General features: G+C 51.8%; 1 protein-coding gene across 1 annotated transcript in view; it reads right to left on the bottom strand.

Annotated features, from left to right (window-relative positions):
• The window catches only part of MYH16 (myosin heavy chain 16), a 51,997-nt gene extending 48,540 nt beyond the window's left edge, over positions 1-3,457 (bottom strand). The window contains exons 1-4 of the mRNA XM_087865499.1: positions 3,439-3,457; positions 3,241-3,344; positions 2,361-2,499; positions 1,735-2,003 (exon numbers count right to left, since the gene is read on the bottom strand). Coding sequence (XP_087721625.1) covers positions 1,735-2,003; positions 2,361-2,499; positions 3,241-3,344; positions 3,439-3,457 — 531 coding nt within the window. The remainder of the gene's footprint in view (positions 1-1,734; positions 2,004-2,360; positions 2,500-3,240; positions 3,345-3,438) is intronic.
• Positions 3,458-17,040: the final 13,583 nt, after the last annotated feature.

Genomic DNA, 17,040 nt, shown 5'->3' with positions numbered 1-17,040 from the left:
ACAAAAGAAAGAAAGAGAGAGAGGGAGGGAGGGAAGAAGGAAGGAAGGAGACAGAGAGGGAGGGAGGGAAGAAGGAAGGAAGGAGAGAGAGAGGGAGGGAGGGAAGAAGGAAGGAAGGAGAGAGAGAGGGAGGGAGGGAAGAAGGAAGGAAGGAGAGAGAGAGGGAGGGAGGGAAGAAGGAAGGAAGGAGAGAGAGAGGGAGGGAGGGAAGAAGGAAGGAAGGAGAGAGAGAGGGAGGGAGGGAAGAAGGAAGGAAGGAGAGAGAGAGGGAGGGAGGGAAGAAGGAAGGAAGGAGAGAGAGAGGGAGGGAAGAAGGAAGGAAGGAGAGAGAGAGGGAGGGAGGGAAGAAGGAAGGAAGGAGAGAGAGAGGGAGGGAGGGAAGAAGGAAGGAAGGAGAGAGAGAGGGAGGGAGGGATGAAGGAAGGAAGGAGACAGAGAGGGAGGGAGGGAAGAAGGAAGGAAGGAGAGAGAGAGGGAGGGAGGGATGAAGGAAGGAAGGAGAGAGAGAGGGAGGGAGGGATGAAGGAAGGAAGGAGAGAGAGAGGGAGGGAGGGAAGAAGGAAGGAAGGAGAGAGAGAGGGAGGGAGGGAAGAAGGAAGGAAAGAGACAGAGAGGGAGGGAGGGATGAAGGAAGGAAGGAGAGAGAGAGGGAGGGAGGGAAGAAGGAAGGAAGGAGAGAGAGAGGGAGGGAGGGAAGAAGGAAGGAAGGAGACAGGGAGGGAGGGAAGAAGGAAGGAAGGAGAGAGAGAGGGAGGGAGGGAAGAAGGAAGGAAGGAGAGAGAGAGGGAGGGAGGGAAGAAGGAAGGAAGGAGAGAGAGAGGGAGGGAGGGAAGAAGGAAGGAAGGAGAGAGAGAGGGAGGGAGGGAAGAAGGAAGGAAGGAGAGAGAGAGGGAGGGAGGGAAGAAGGAAGGAAGGAGAGAGAGAGGGAGGGAGGGATGAAGGAAGGAAGGAGAGAGAGAGGGAGGGAGGGAAGAAGGAAGGAAGGAGAGAGAGAGGGAGGGAGGGAAGAAGGAAGGAAGGAGAGAGAGAGGGAGGGAGGGATGAAGGAAGGAAGGAGAGAGAGAGGGAGGGAGGGAAGAAGGAAGGAAGGAGAGAGAGAGGGAGGGAGGGATGAAGGAAGGAAGGAGACAGAGAGGGAGGGAGGGAAGAAGGACGGAAGGAGAGAGAGAGGGAGGGAGGGAAGAAGGAAGGAAGGAGAGAGAGAGGGAGGGAGGGAAGAAGGAAGGAAGGAGAGAGAGAGGGAGGGAGGGAAGAAGGAAGGAAGGAGAGAGAGAGGGAGGGAGGGAAGAAGGAAGGAAGGAGAGAGAGAGGGAGGGAAGAAGGAAGGAAGGAGAGAGAGAGGGAGGGAGGGATGAAGGAAGGAAGGAAGGAACGAAGGAAGGAAGGGTGAGCCTGATTTGAAGTGTTGGCCAATTTCCATGATGTCATATATCAACATGATGTCAACTGGGTCACAAACTTCCTGAAAATTCAACGATCGGCTCTTGCGAGCCATTACAGGCCAGCTCCAGCACGCCACCCATTCTATCCAGTATGTTTACCCCGTTCTTTATGATTTGGCACCATACAAATGAAGATGGAACTTTCTGGATGCCAAAAGTCAGAGACCCAAGATCAAACAACTGAGACCGGCCTCAAGTCCAAGATGAGAAACAAGAGAAACATGGTGAAAAGTAGCTTTTTAAAGGAAAATGGCCACCCCAAAGCAGGAACAGAATGCCAGGGCAGGCACACCTCAAAGATCTCGAAGCCAGCGATGTCCAACACGCCGATGAAGAATTGCCTCTGCATCTTGGTGTCCAAGGTCTTGTTGATCCTGACCACCAGCCACTTGAACATCTTGTCGTAGACGGCCTTGCCCAGAGCCCCGATGGAGTTGTGGCACTGTTCCATGTTCTGGCCCTTTTGCACAAACTCATTGCCTACTTTGACCCGGGGCCTGGTGATGCCCTTCTGGAGCTCCCCGGAATTGAGACCCATGAGATGGGAGACTTTGTCAGCCACTGAGTAGGGACAGAAAAAGCAGGTGATTGAGAGAAACATGATGCCCTGCCCCGGAGAACCCCGGCACCGTCTATTGTGGTTAGGGAAGGGGGAAGGGGAGGGTAATAGAGACTCCGTGTTGCCCATGAGAAAAGAGACGTCTGAGACGGTTTCCACACTCGCTCAAGGTCAACTGGCAAAGCAGAGCATAGAGACCAGAATCGTGGCTCTGACTCTCTGTCACATCTCTTTGAGATTATCAATGTCTGGATATCCAAGCACATCTCTGAATCTCTTTACAGCATGGCTCTGGAATGCGCAGGAAGCCTCAGAGAGCTGGCTGGCCCCTCCGTGAACAGCCCCAGCCGAACACCTACCCTCCGTGGTGTCCACTTCAGCTTGTTCCTCTCTGGGCTTCTGCTTGAACTTCATGTTCCCGAAATGCATGACGCCCCCCGTCAGCTTATAAACGCCGATCTTCTCCTCTGGGCTGAAGCCCAGCACGTCAAAGGCAACCTGCAGGGAAGAGAAAGGCAAGATACTCCTGGCTTCTCATAGAGGCTGTGGCCCTGCGCTCGTGGGGGTGGCCACGGTGGTACGGCCTGGGCTCTGGAGGTCAGACGCACCCTGGCCCGGAGGCAGGTCCGTTTTCCTCCAAGGAGCGCAGACCAGATGCTCTGCAATGTAGTCATTGTATTTATTTACCCTCGCTGGTCTGTGTTTAGTCGTCTGCAAAAGGGGGATCGTAGGTGGTCATAACGATAAACCAGAATGACGTGTCAATGTTTAGTCCAATGCTTGACACATAGCACTTGATACATGATAACAAACGGGAAGTTGCATTGTCATTACCATCATTATTGCTGCTAAGGCTTCATGCTAGGTACTGGGAGAGGGAAAGGCAAAGGCGCATCAGGAATCGGTTCTATTGTCAGACCCTAACAGAACTTACAGGTGCTCAATGTCATAAAAGAAGAGAGGGGGTGCCGTGGGGAATGGGGAGACAAGAGGGTCACTTCTAGCTAGGCTGGAGTACATGGCCCCTTAGGTTCTGTGGAATCCTAGTTTGGTTCTGCTTGCTATGACAGGCTGGAGAGAAGTGCAGCTCAGCCCCAGAGATCTCCAGGGGAGGATCTGGGCTGCTGCCTGGCTGCTTGGAGTGGCCCCCACCCCAATTCTGGTGACAGTGTGTGTGGGGCCCTCACAGTCTCTGTCTTGGCTCTCCCCACCATGTGCCAGCCACGCCAGTCCACTCACATCTGTGATCTGCAGCTCCTCCCCGTCGTCCATGTTCTCCACCACGGTGACGCCCTGGCTCACCCAGTGGTACTCCTTAGGGTTGGGGACCAGCAGCAAACTCTCTGCCAAGAGCAGGAAAGCAGGTTAGCGGCTGAGTGACATGCAGTTTTCTTCTCTTTCCATTTTAAGCCAGATCCCTAAATGCCTCCCCTGTGCCCGGCATGATGATGGACATGGTGAGGTTACAGAGCTGGATAAGACACGGTCCCTCTGGGATCACCCAGAGTCACAGAGGGACTTGAACGGGGCACACAATGAGCTTTGGGGTGGCAAGAGGGTCTCAGCAACCTGGTTGTATCCTTCGCTACTTGGCCCAGTACCTGGCGCCTATTGGGCCCCCCGTAGATATTTTTGGAATAAATTAATTCATACCTTTCCCCTTCCTTTGTCCTGTAAAGAGCAGTTTCTACTCTAAGGTAGGAGGTAATACAATGTCTGCAGTGGGCAGTATCAATCACTTGCACATAATATGCATGGATATTGTTGCTTTTACAAAGAAATATATCTATTTTTTCTTCAAATATGTGCCCTTCTTGGTCTATCTTTGTTTTTCCACTTTTGGAAGAGACATGGGTGCAAGAAATACTTTCATGCTACTGTTGAGAAAAACTAGAGCCCAAGAAGGAAGATAAATGTTGGCTGTCACCCTGCTCTAGGGTCAAGGAGGCAATGGGGCCTGGTGGGGAGTGTGGTAGACAAGAGAGCTTGAGCTCCATCTGAAGGGGCCACCACCACTCAACTGCCTTGATTAGTGCCATGTGGGAGGCCAGGCTCATGGCTCCTGGATCTTTTGCTACTCCAGAGAAACCAAGAAGTTGATGGTGTTATGCTTTGGTTTTTTTATGTGAAGTCTTCCAATTTCAAAATGCCATCCATTAATTAAAAAGGACAGTGTGTCTGAGGTAAATAAAGCCCAAATTTGAGTGGGGAACAGTACTAGTCTCTGGTAGGGTTAGGAGGTATGTATGTGGGAGATTGAGTCTTCACCTCTCCCCTGACTTTATATCTTGAGGAGGTCTGCCATGAACAGTTGAGCAGGTCGGTGCCTGCACAAGAGCGCCTAGGTGAATGAGTATACTCTGCTCATCAGACCATGTACTCAGTGTGGGCTGTGTCCACCCAGAGGGGAGCCTCTTGTTATTGCACATTCAGTGGTCTTGGGCTGACCTCTCTGCACCTGTCTGAGTGTTGGGCCCAGAGGCAGCAGGTCCAAGCCCCATATTCCAGGTCTGTGTCTCAGCCGTGAGTTGCAGGCATTCCAAAGCCCTATCTGTGGTATGGGTCTAAAGTGGTACTAAGTCTCATGAGGCCATCGTGAAGATGGGATGTGAGTAGAACTTTGAGAAAGTTCCCTGTAACCTTATGCACGTAGCTCGAAGGGATTCCTGCAGAACCACGGGATGAGGGGGGGTGGGTCACTGGACCCTCTGTCCTTGGGAACCTTTTGGTTACTGAAACGAGAGGCAAAACAAGTTAAGGGGCAGGCAGACAGACATAAAGATCTTTACCAATAAGTTCAGGCTTCCTGTTAGAGAGAATCTGGTAGAAAATGTGGTAGCCCCTCTCAGCGGCTTGTTGTGAGATGACACGAGATTTCTCTAAGAGATCTGGAGAGGAAGACGCAAACATGTCCATAAATACAGTCCCATTCTGTCTGGAGTACAGCGTGCCACGGCCGACGGGCCTCCCTCTCCCTATAGCCCCACACAATAGCCAGTCTGGCGAGCCATTCCCTCTGCCCTGGACACGGCTGCTGGGGGCCTGACTGCCCACGGAGGGGAGCCTGGGAGCAGGACCAGCACTACTCCCCACCCCCCCCCACACTGGGTCCCACACACCATGTAGCTGGTCCCGCCCAGAAGAACCCTCTAAAGGGGGCCAGACTCACAGCTCTCAATGTCAGCTCCAGCCAGCTTGCCTGTCGTTCCGAAGTGGATTCGGATGAACTTGCCCTGAGCAGGGAGGAGAGGGTCGTGAGGGAGGATGCAGGTAGTTCTAGACCAACACGTGGGCCAGGTTTGGCCACAGTCCCTCATTGGCAGCCCCCCTGAATTCCAAGGGTGCTGTTTGGAACGTAACTGGGCCAGATGTCCTGTACATGGAGCCACAGATTTCCCACACAGATGGGTAGAGAGGATGGACAGGGCTTGGAGCAAAACTTAGGATCTGTGGGGTAGCCCCACAGGGCATTTCTGGGGAGAGGAGCCCTGGCAGGAGGGGCTGGGACCGCTGCGAAGTCTGCTTAGAGGCAGACGTGGTAATTTGGCCCCCGGATGTAGGGGGCACACTACTGAGTTTCCTTACTGAGACACCGCCTTCCTCTCCCTGACCTTTGGTAGAACCACTGGTAAATTCTGGAAATAGGTGTCTCTGTGTCTCCATCACTGCTGCTCCTGGCCTGTCTGCCCCTCGCCTCTCTTTCTCACCTGTCTTCCCTTCCTCCCGGCCCCAGCTCTGTTTACCTAGGCTCCCTGCCAGCCCACTGGCTCAGGCAATGAGGGGCCCCAGCAGGAGACTGGGAATCAGGAGGGAAGCCCGGGCATTTCCCCTCCCAGGACAGCACCTCAGGTAGTGGGGAGGTGGAGCTCCCACAAGAGGGCTGAGCTAGCTTCAGAATCCACCAGGGCCCCGGGGATAGCACGTTTCCCGTATCCCTCCCGACTGGGAGGGGGTGGAAGGGAGGGATGAGAGGAGTTGTCCCAGCTTCCAGCCACTGTGAATCTCTGGCTCCCCCATCTGACTTCTCAGCCTCTCCATCACCGAGTTACCAAGTCTCTGCTTTCAAGCTCCTTGGTTTAAATGCTGACGTGAGCTCTGTTTGATATAGACCCCGACAGATAAGACCTTAAAAATCTCTGGGAAGGAAATGCTGTGACTTGCCTCATTCTATTTGCATGTTTAAATCAGCCGCAATTTCCTTACCTGGAATAGGGCGATGACACCTGTCCCCCCCCCCCCCCCCCCGCCAACTCCTCCCACCCTCCCCTTCCCCCAGGGGCCATGGTTGCCGCTGCTCACACTTACAAATCTAGAGGAGTTGTTGTTTCTGATGGTCTTGGCGTTCCCAAAAGCCTCCAGCACAGGGTTTGCCTGGATGATTTGATCCTCCAGGGACCCCTGACCCAGAGAGAAACACAAGGTTGGGTGCTGCCTGGGGATTCAGGGCTTTCAAAAGACTGTGGCTTTTGAGCCAGGAACTAGGAGGGGAAGGGCCTTGGGAGGCCTAGAAATCAGGGCAGGAAGGAACCTTCCAAGGCCAACACCTGATGACTGTCCCTCTGCAGCCTTGACATTGGAGGGGCACCTGGCAGATGACGGGCCTTGCTTCTTAGCTGTTGTTCCATGCTTTGCTATTGCTGGAGAGACTCCTGAGTGAGCCTGAAAACCCTTCCCGGGGTGTCTCTGGTTTCCTCACAAACTCTTCTTTGCTTTGTGGGCTTTTATAGATGCCACTGGCCCAGCTACTGCTCCTTGTGTCCCCGGCCACCAGGGTCTGCAGAAGCAGCTGATCCGAGGAGCTGGTATTCCCCTTTCTCCCCTGCCAAGCACCAGTGGCCCTGCCACCTGCCCTTCTGGGGAGGGACGGGACCTGGGGCAGTGGAATACATCTTGTAGGAGGAGACCCAAGTCTGTGGGCTCCTTCTCCCTATGTGGTTCCACCCTTCTCTCCAAGCCTGTCTACTCCTCTGTAAAATGGCCCCAACCCACAGGACAGCCGCAAGGGTCACATGGGCTCTGCTGTGTGTGCCTTCCTGTGTGTGCCCCCCTGTGTGTGCCCTCCTGTGTGTGCCCATCTGTTTGTGCCCCCTGTGTGTGGCTCCCTGTGTGTGCCCTCCCATGTATGCCCCCCCATGTGTGCCCCCCTGTGTATGCCTGAAGACAGGGTGGGCTGGGGTGACAGACTCTGGTGTGCCCTTTGGCCCTACCTTTCCATCTGAGGACTGTTTGCCAGTTCCTCCGACGTTGGCAAAGTACTGGATGACCTTCTTCGTGTTCTCAGTCTTGCCAGCACCAGATTCTCCACTGCAAGCGGAAAATGGAGCAGACGAGTGAAGCACCAAGAGGGGATTGGCCACAGAGAAGCAAAGCAATAGAAAGTGCAGGCTGAGCGTTCCCCGGGATTCATCCCTCAGCCAGGACGGGACAGACAGCTGGGGGCGGGGTTGGGGCACAGAGGCCCCCCTCAGTTTCCCAGGTGCAGCCTTGATGTCCTGCTAAGCCCACTCACAGCCTGCAGATTTCCATACAAAGTCCCACCAATTAATTCTAAGAAGGCTTAATTACATGTGTAAGACACAAACCTAATTATACGTATATAGACTGAGAGACAGAAGGGACACTTACGTGATTAGCATAGACTGATTTTCACGATCTGCAGGGAAGAAAACAGCAACAGGAAGATGTAATTAGGAAACACTTAGAAACTAGACATTTGACATCACCCTGGCCAATCAGTTCGCATCTCCCTGCATCCCACCCAGCTTGGAGGTGGACTGCAGCAACCAGCAGAGGCCCAAACCCCTGGGGCCTGTGGGGTCCACGGCCACATGCCTGCCACTGCAGTGTGCACCTTTGCAGAAGAGCCCAGAATTTACCAGCCCCATCCTATACAGCTACCCAGTCACAAGCAACATAATAAAAATCCTTTCACGGGCCACCATGCCATACAGCAGAGATCATACAGGGAATGGTGTTGACTTGAATTCTGGGCAAGTTACTTAACCTGGCATCCATGTTTCTGTGAAGCTTAGATGAGATGCGGTGTGAGGTAGGGCTGGTACTTAGCAAGTGCCCTCGCCCTCACCGAGCCCTGGTACCCGGCATTAAGATCACATGCTGCTGCTTCTCAGCACGTAGCCAAGAACTTCAACGGGCGGTCTGGAGTCAGGGTCGGGATTGGGTAGCCCATGGTTCTAAAGCGTTTGGAGCCAATGGCAAAAAGAGTTTTTGTGGCCCACCCTGAGAGCCCCAGCAGGCCCCACCGCACTCACTCATGAGCATGTCGTGGTAGGCGTTGTCAGAGATGGAGAAGAGATGGGGTGGCATCTCCGTGCGCTTTTTGCCTTTGTACATGTTGGCCACGCGGGCCCCGTAGATGGGCAGCCACTTGTAGGGGTTCACTGTCACACAGAACAAGCCCGAGTAGGTCTGGTGGGAGGGGAGGAAGACAGTTAGCTGGCCTTCCCTGCTGGTGTCCTCTTCCCTCTAAGCCCTAGCCTGTCCTAGAGCGGCCTGCTGGAGGGCGCTGCCTGCCTAGAAAGATACAGTGGCAAAATCTGTATCTGAGCGTCTAGTCAGCAAGCAAAACAATCCTTCACTTTCATCTATATTTGCTTCATTTTCCTTTGGTTTAATTATTTGCATAGATAACACAGTCACTGCATGGGCGAATACGTGGGAAGAAGTCCCCCCAGCAGCTCGGTGCCCGCTTCCTCCTCCCCCCGGGGAAGCACTGTGTTAATTTCTAACACCCTCTTCCTGGTTTTTGATGCATATACATACAAGTCCAGGGATGCATTCTTCTCCCCCCTTCTTATTTTTAAAACAAAAGATAGCTTTCTGTAATACTGTTCTATATCTTGCTTTTTCCGTTTAATCTATCTGGCAGATTTTCCATGAGAGTTCACAGAGGGACTTCTGGGGTGTTTTAAGAGCTGCAGAGCCCTCCCTGTGTGGGCACAACCCTTCCTGGTGGGCAGCTGGGTTTGATCTACTCTGAAGAGGGGGCACCGGCTTCTCTTTTCATCACAAGGCCATTTTGTAAGGAAATCGTCCCATTAAAAAGAAAAAAAAATCAGAAAACCAATGAGGTAGTAGAGAAATTATCGGAGGGGAGAATAAGGGAGGGCAGAACATGGCCACGTCTGTGGGTCCCCATCCATGAGTCCCAAACTGTCCTTCTCCTTCCCGGATGCTCACATCCCCCTGATACCACTCCCCCCACCAGGTGCCTCTTTTCAGTTCAACTTTAAAACCTTCCACTTTGGCCCAAATGGGGATAAAATGCCTCCCCACCCCAGCCTCTTCTTAGCATAGCTGCACTCTACATATTGAGTTTTTAATAAAAGGAATCTTATTAAATAGAAAGTGATCCAAAGAAAGAGAAACAAAGATAAGATAGAGCCCACTTAAGGAGTTGAGAGTATGACACACAGTGTATCACCCTGGAACTCCTGCCGCTGTGTCACTCTTTCCTGCCAGTACTGTCTGAGGGTGGGGGTGGGGCGGACAGCAGATGGATGGATGAATGGATGGGTGGATGGACGGACGGGGGTGACATCGAACAAGGTCGTATGAAGTCACCAGGGGGAAAATGATGTCTTGATGGTGGAGTTTACAGGGGTGTGGTGGGGAGGAAGACTTCCAGACGACAACCTCAGGAAAGGTGTATCAGCTGCCTGTGGAGATGGCACCATCACTGAGGCATCGAAGGCTTGGAGCGGAAGTACTAAGGTGTCAGAAACATGGTCCCCGTGCCCTTATCGGAGCCATACTGTGTGCTGGTTGCTGGGAACGAGTAGCGGCTGTGCCCTGCCCATCAGGAGGGGGGCAGAAGATCTGCAGCCACCTCTCACCCCCCCGCCAGCCCCGGGCACTCACGTAGATCCTCATGTTGGTGTAGCGTTGGCGTAGATTGTTCAGGACGCTGGCCTCATTCAAGAAAGTCATGTCCGCCATGTCGCTGGCTTGGTAGAATTTGGGTGGATTCATCTGCTGGACATCATCCTTCTTCACAGTGACAGTCTGGGTGGGGGAGTGTCAAGACACAACGGGAATTAGGAAATAGTACAGTCCACAGCCATATCGGCTTCTGGCGCAAGGTACCACATACTCTCTGGTATCTTGGAAGGAGCTGGAATCAGGTGACCAGTGGGCCCAACTCCCGGTCCAGCCATGTCCTACTGTGTGCCCTGGGCTGAGGAGGGACCTCCAGGGCCATCTGAGTCCTAACTGCCTCCCCTCTGAAATAGGGATGACAGTAGCTTCCTTGGCTGGTTGCTGGGAGAACTGTATTAACTTACGTGGGATCACGTAAAATACCTTCTAAGTGATTAAGTTCCATCCCTACATTCAGAGCACCTCTGGGCCCGCTTCTCTTCCTGCCAAGTCCATTCTGATGGCTGAGCAGAACTTGCTCTTCAATCCCAGGGACTCTTTGCAGAGATGTGACTCTTGGCTCTCTGCCTTGAGAATTGGTGGAGGCTTCTAAACAGCAGTGAACTTTTTCATTGAAAAAAAAGGGGGGGGTGACTGGGTGGCTCAGTTGGTTGAGAGTCTGACTTTTTTTTTTAAAGATTTTATTTATTTATTTGAGAGAGAGAGAGAGCACAAGTGGGAGGAGGGGCAGAGGGAGAAGGAGAAGCAGACTCTCCTCTGGGTGCCAAGCCTGACTTAGGGCTTGATCTCAGGACCCCGAGATTATGACCTGAGCTGAAGTCAGATGCTTAATCAACTGAACCACCCAGGCGCCCCTGAGTGTCTGACTCTTGATTTCAGCTCCGGTTATGACCTTGGGGTCATGGGATCAAGTCCCTTGTTGAGTTCCACGCTCAGAACGGAGTCTACTTGTCCCTATCCCTCAGCTCCTCCCCCTGCTTTTTCTCTCTCTATCTCTAAAATAAATAAGGGGGCACCTGGGTGGCTCTGCCAGTATAATAATAATAATAATAATAATAATAATAATAAAATATTTATAATATAATAGAATAATATATAATAATAAAGTAAATAAAGTCTTTAAAAAAAGACATTTCCCTGCTCCCACCAAGCCACCTTGAAGAATAAAATTGAAAGCAAGCAAGCAAACAAGACCGAAATAATAATAATAATAATAATAATAATAATAATAATAATAATAATAATAAGGTGCCTGGGTGGCGCAGTCGTTAAGCGTCTGCCTTCGGCTCAGGGCGTGATCCCAGCGTTCCAGGATCGAGTCCCACATCGGGCTCCTCCCCTGGAAGCCTGCTTCTTCCTCTCCCACTCCCCCTGCTTGTGTTCCCTCTCTCGCTGGCTGTCTCTCTGTCAAAATAAAAAAGTAAATAAAATCTTAAAAAAAAAAAACCAACAACAACACCACAATGAGTACTGAGCAGTAAATGTGTTAGGGTGAAAGTAGCACAGGGTTAGGAGTCTGGAACGCCTGTGCATGGCAGTCAAACCCCAGCCCCCCTCTGTGCCCCAGTTTCTTCGTCTGTAAATGAAAACTAGCACCAGCTCTTAAGTTCCAGCATCTGGGACCAAAGCTCAAGACATGTGATCCAGAAAACAAACATCTTTGAGCTGCCTGCAGCCTGAGATGTGAGGCTTGAACACATGCTGGGATTTCTGGGACTTTTCATAATTTATGAGTCCACTAGGCAGATAATTTGAAACCTTGACAGTTCTGGAAAATCTACCCACTAATGGTCACCACACCCCCTGGTAAATCAAGCTGGGTTTTATTCAGAGTTCATTTCCGGGACTTCCCAGATCTCTGGGCCTCGCCCCCAGGCAAACACTTATCTCTCTCTCTCTCTCTCTCTCTGCCTCTCTCGGCGGCGGCGTAGGCAGAGAGGACAGGGGACTTTGCCTTTATCGCAGAAGTCTGCCTTTATTTCAGAAGTCAGGTGAGTCAGTCTTTCTGTCCCAAACCTGCGGATGCTCACAGAAGTTACGTGCTGTCCTTAACGTGTATGCAAATGGGGGCCCCTGGGCTCCACGGTCTCACACGTTACTCCGTACAACACTGCAGTGCTCTGCCCTTCTGAAAAGCAGGTTCTCCTGAGAAGCCAGCTTGACTCTGGTGTTCCAACCCCCTTGAACGCAGGGATAGCCTCATCTCCCTGCTGCCTCTGCCCTCGAAGGGAAGCAGAGCACAAAGCTCAGCTCAGCTGCCACAGGTTCCGATCACAGAAGGTCTCTGGCCCCTTGTCTTCCTGACATTGACCGAGGACCACCTCACACTCCTGCTCACACAGCCCACCACGGAGAGATGGTGTGGTGACGTGGGGGCACGTTGATACAGCTAGGTTTGAATCTGAGCTCGTCATTTGCCGTCTTTGTGACCACGGGCAAGTTACGTAGGGCCTCCTTGATCCTTTACAAAATAAGAACTCCTAAAATCCTACTACATAAGATTATCGAGAGGATTAAACAAAATGGCTAGCACCTCACCGGGAATCTGCCGCAGGGTAGTGGTTTAATGAACCAAACTTTCTACCCACTCTCTCAAGTCACCCTCACAGTCAGACACAGTGTAGACCAGTAGAGAGAGTGGTGTGCTGGTAAACCAGCTATATGGCGGGGGTGGGGGGATCCCTGATCTATACCATTTGTCAAGACAGCAAGCTGCCAAAGGTTTCAGACTCAGCTGCAAAGCGCCTGGTTGTTTAGCGTTGGGTGTTGGGTCCTTGCAAGCCAGGACAAGCCAGCTCCGGCACACTGGCACCATGCAGCAAGGGGCTGTGAGCCTCCATCTGTGGGCACGCGGGTTGAAGAGCTCCCCGGGTCAGCCAGGGTGCTGTGGGCCCTGCCTCACATTCCTCGTGCCATTGTGGGCACGCAGTGCAACTGCTGACGTCTGGGATGCTCACTGTCGTGCCACATGAAGGCTGTTCGGGACTTTAAAGATAAGTAACTCCTGCGACAATCTCGTGCACACATGTGCTATTTCGGAGCATACGAAGTATTTCCGGGTGTCCTACCATGTTGGAATCTCTTCTGGGAGAGAGTCAAAGCTCAGTGAGGGCAAGTGTCTTGCCTAGGGCCACGGTTTGAGTGTGGCCAAGTCTGAACTAGAACCCAGCACACAGGACTCAGAGGCATCCACTCCTCTTACCACCCTGCCTCTTGAGCGTGGACAGCAAGGCCGGGGTGTCTGCCACTCCCTAAGCTCGGATTCATCCTGGAGATTATTCCCCACTCACCTGGTTGTTGATTGTCTTCACGGTGACCTGGTCACCCTGTTCAGACTGGATCTCTCCAGCGATGAAGCCCTCTTTCTCGTCTTTGACCCAGCAGGACTTCTTGATGTCATAGGGCTTGTTCATGGCTTCGATCCTCTCCTTTTCTGGAGGTGCCAGGAAGGGCATCGGGTCCACATCGTCCCCACATTCACCTCTGTATCCACCAGGCATCGCAGCTTGGCTGAGGGAGGAGCAGGAAGGAACCAAGGGAGGGAACCAGGGCTTCCCTGGGTGCTGTAGGGAAGAGCAAGGACAGTTTGCCAGGACTGATGGGTAGGCTAGAACAAATGCCCCAAGAGAGATGAGGCTTCTTCTCTCATGTCACTTTGAGTGTCTTGGTGCCATTAGGTCTTAATAATCAAGAATTAGAAATTAGGTAATAGCTCCTCAGAGTTGTGTACCCACCCCCACCAACCGCAAAACCCTTTTGCTTCTGTCCTCTCATATGCCCCTCACACTAAGGCTGTGAGGTAGGGATCAGGAAGCTCGTTTTATGGAGGAGAAGACCGGAGCCTGGGGAGGCTAAAGCAAGGATTTTAACCATGAAATTAGGACAGGAAAACAGTTGCTACTTGGTTTTCGTTTTCTCTTAAGGTATGAACAGAGGCCACACGGCACAGTAGCACCCCAGTAATACAGTTTCTGTTGGGTTTATCCCCAATAGAAACCACAGCTAGTTTCCTTTAATTTTAGCATAGTTGCAGACACCTCAAAATATTATTTACCCTCATCTCAACTTTGAAATCATGGTCTTATTACATCCTCAGTTAGCTCTTATTTAATTCTACTTATAAAGAAGTAGACTTTTAATTACTGTATCACAGGTTAACTTTTAAATATTTTGATAACTGTATTTTAATACAATTGGTTTCCTTTGTAACCCTATGTAGGTTTTTTTTTTTTTTTTAATGTGTTTAAAGACACTAATCTGAGCTGAGGTCTATGGGTGTTGCCAGATGCTAAGCAAGTGTTTGGTCCAGAGTAATTGTCCCAATTCAATGATTACCTCTCTTAAGATGAGGCCCTTCTGGGGGCAAGTCTGGGCCTCTTGGTCTCTAAACGCACATAATTTCGCAAAACACCAAGAAGTAGGAGAACTGAGGACTCATGGTAGCAGAGAGAGAAGTCAGGGGTATCCCAGTTTGTCTTGGGGGTGAAGAACCTTCTCAAAAGTTTGGGAAGGGTGTGGTTCTGAGCGCCTTTGTCAGCAATGCTGTTCTAGAGGCCGAGTACAGCCTCCAGCTCTAAATAAGCCGGCTGGGGATGGAGGGTCTCAGGCCTGTGCCTCCCAGGATCCCCACCTCCCCGAGCTATCCTCAGGAGGGCTCCAGATTTTCCCGTCAAGGGCTCTGATGTTTCCAGAAGAGGCTGACCCAGGAGAGGCAAGAGGTGGCAGCAAAGCAGACACTTCCTCCTGGTCTCATCTCTCTGTGGCGTCCATCTCTCTGTGGGTTCTCCGACCCCAAAGCTGGTCTGTTTCACAGAAAATGAGAAAGAGAGGAAGGGGGTGGGCGTCCTGTGCCATCTGGTGATGCCTATGCTCCCACTGGACAAAATGAACTTTTTAAATTCAGGTAGTAAATTCAGGATCACCAAGGAAACAAATGGTATTAAAATATAATTAGCAGAATATTCCTGTGTAATACAGGAATACGTGTACTCCTTCACCAACACATCAAATGACACAATCTGACCGCGAGTCTAACAACCCAACATCGTTCTGAAGCAACGATGGGGACCGACAATCTTTCCCGCTCTCTACAACATCGTCCAGTGATGTGAAAATCGTGGCGATTTCCATTGCCGACAGTCACAGGTGTTGGGGACTGTGATTTGTTGCCTGTATTTAAAAGGGAGGGAATGATACATTTCCGTTAAAGGATGGAATTGTTTCTCCACTGAAGACTCCAGAGCCTAGGGTGAGAACCCTGCCTAATTCATCCAGAGTCCCGTCCTGGGGGAGCACTGGGCTGGGAGTCCTCAGTGTCCTGGGAGCTTTCAGCAGTCCGTCCAGCACCCAGGAGACTTGGTTCTCCCTCAGCTCTGCCACAAGTCACCTTGGGCAGCGCCCAGGCTGCATTGGATCTCCCCCCTCCCCCTTCCTGGAAGAGAAGATTGCTCAACAGAAACTTCCTTTTGTCGTTTGTTTTCCCAAGGGCTCAATTGCATTGTCTTTTTGCTGCCTCATTTTCCTGCTTCTGTTTACCACAGATGGAAGTCACCGGAGAAATGAGACCAAAATCCACATGAAAAAGAAAATGCAAATATCAGCAAAGTCAGATTAAAATGCATTAGACTTGTCATTAAAACAAAGCAACTGCTTGAGTCTGAGGGCCAGGTGCCTTTTTAAATGGTTCTAATGTGGGAGGAAGGGCCAGAAATTCTCCTTTGTTTATTCCAATTAGGCTGCTTCTGTGTTTTGTTTTGTTTTTATGATGGTTTTGCCAGGAACCATAAGCTATGGTGTCATTGCTATTGTTCTGGCCTGGGGGCCTGGGGCACAGACCCTTGGGACCAGGCGCTGCTCCCCAGGGCTGTACAAGCCTCTGACACCAGGTCCCACCCCTCTCAGTGGCCACAGCCCCTTGCTCAGTAGTGAGCCCACCTCCCGGGCTCCCCTGCATCTTCAAGCTACTCCTTTCCCTCCAGACAACAGCTCTCTCCAGGCATCTTTGATAACTAAGATCTACTTTCTCTTTCTTTCTTTTTTTATTTAAAAATTTTTTTAAAGTTTATTGTTTTTAGTAATTTCTACACCCAACGTGGGGCTCAAACTCTCAACCCCGAGATCAAGAGTTGCATGCTCTTCCAACTGAGGCAGCCAGACACCCCCTCAGGCCCCTTTTTAAAATCATAAACCACAAAACATAGAAAACATTCAGCTCAAGGAATGCAAAAGCTGCATGGGTCCTGGGGGTGAGGGGGGAGCAGAGATGCAGAGATGCATTATGGTGCGGGAAGGACAGGGCTGGGATTGAGCCCTGGGTGAACCCAGCACCTCCTCCCCCCCACCCCGCCCCCAACGAGGGAAGGCAGGTGGTGCAGTGAAGTGGGGGTGATCCAGGTTCAAATCCCAACTGCTGCTGTCTCATTGTGGAGTGCAGCACGAGCCCCAGTGGCTGCCTCCTTGCCCGCAGGTCCAGATCCCTTGGAGCACTGAACAATATGCTCCCTCTGCAGCCCCTGGGGCAGGCAGGTGCTCAAGAAATGCTCACCTCCTGCTCCCCCTTGCTAATCTGGCATCATTACACCCTCTTGCCTCAGGTGGCTCCTCCAGAGCACCCACCTCCCTGTTTCCCATCTCCCCCCGCAGCCCCTATGGTACCCACCTGAGACCACACTGGAAGAGACTGGGTGCCCAGCAGAGGCTGGCCATTCCCTTTTATACCTGCCCAACAGGTCTGAGCCAGCAAAACCTTAAAAAAGAAAAGAACCCCTCAGGGCTCTGGCTGGCTTCACCTTCCAGAGTTTGACTGGATGCCCCCAGGTCCCTCAGGGGGGATCAGTGAATGCTGTAATTTTAGGACATTCTCTTTCCTCCCATTGCCCATGTGGGGAAACTGATGACCTCAGCCCAGGGGTGCAAACTGAGGGCAGAAATAGAACAGCTGGCTAATGAGTTTTCTCCTCGAAGCTAGGACTCTGCCCATGGAGGGGGCCGACTCTCAAGGAGGAAGCCCCGGGCTGACACATCCAAAATCTTTGGCATGGATGAGCCCAGATAACCAAATGGTTGATGACTTTGTCCGTCTGGAAGGCCGTGTGAGCTTGGACTTCCCTCATTTGATCACGGCCATGAACCCCCTCCAGC

Source organism: Ursus americanus, chromosome 2 (genome assembly GCF_024610735.1).
Source record: "Ursus americanus isolate L20-20 chromosome 2, mUrsAme1.1.p, whole genome shotgun sequence".
NCBI classification, from domain to species: domain Eukaryota; kingdom Metazoa; phylum Chordata; class Mammalia; order Carnivora; family Ursidae; genus Ursus; species Ursus americanus.
The sequence above is the reverse complement of the archived record's forward strand: the minus strand, read 5'-3'. Positions and strand labels throughout refer to the sequence as shown.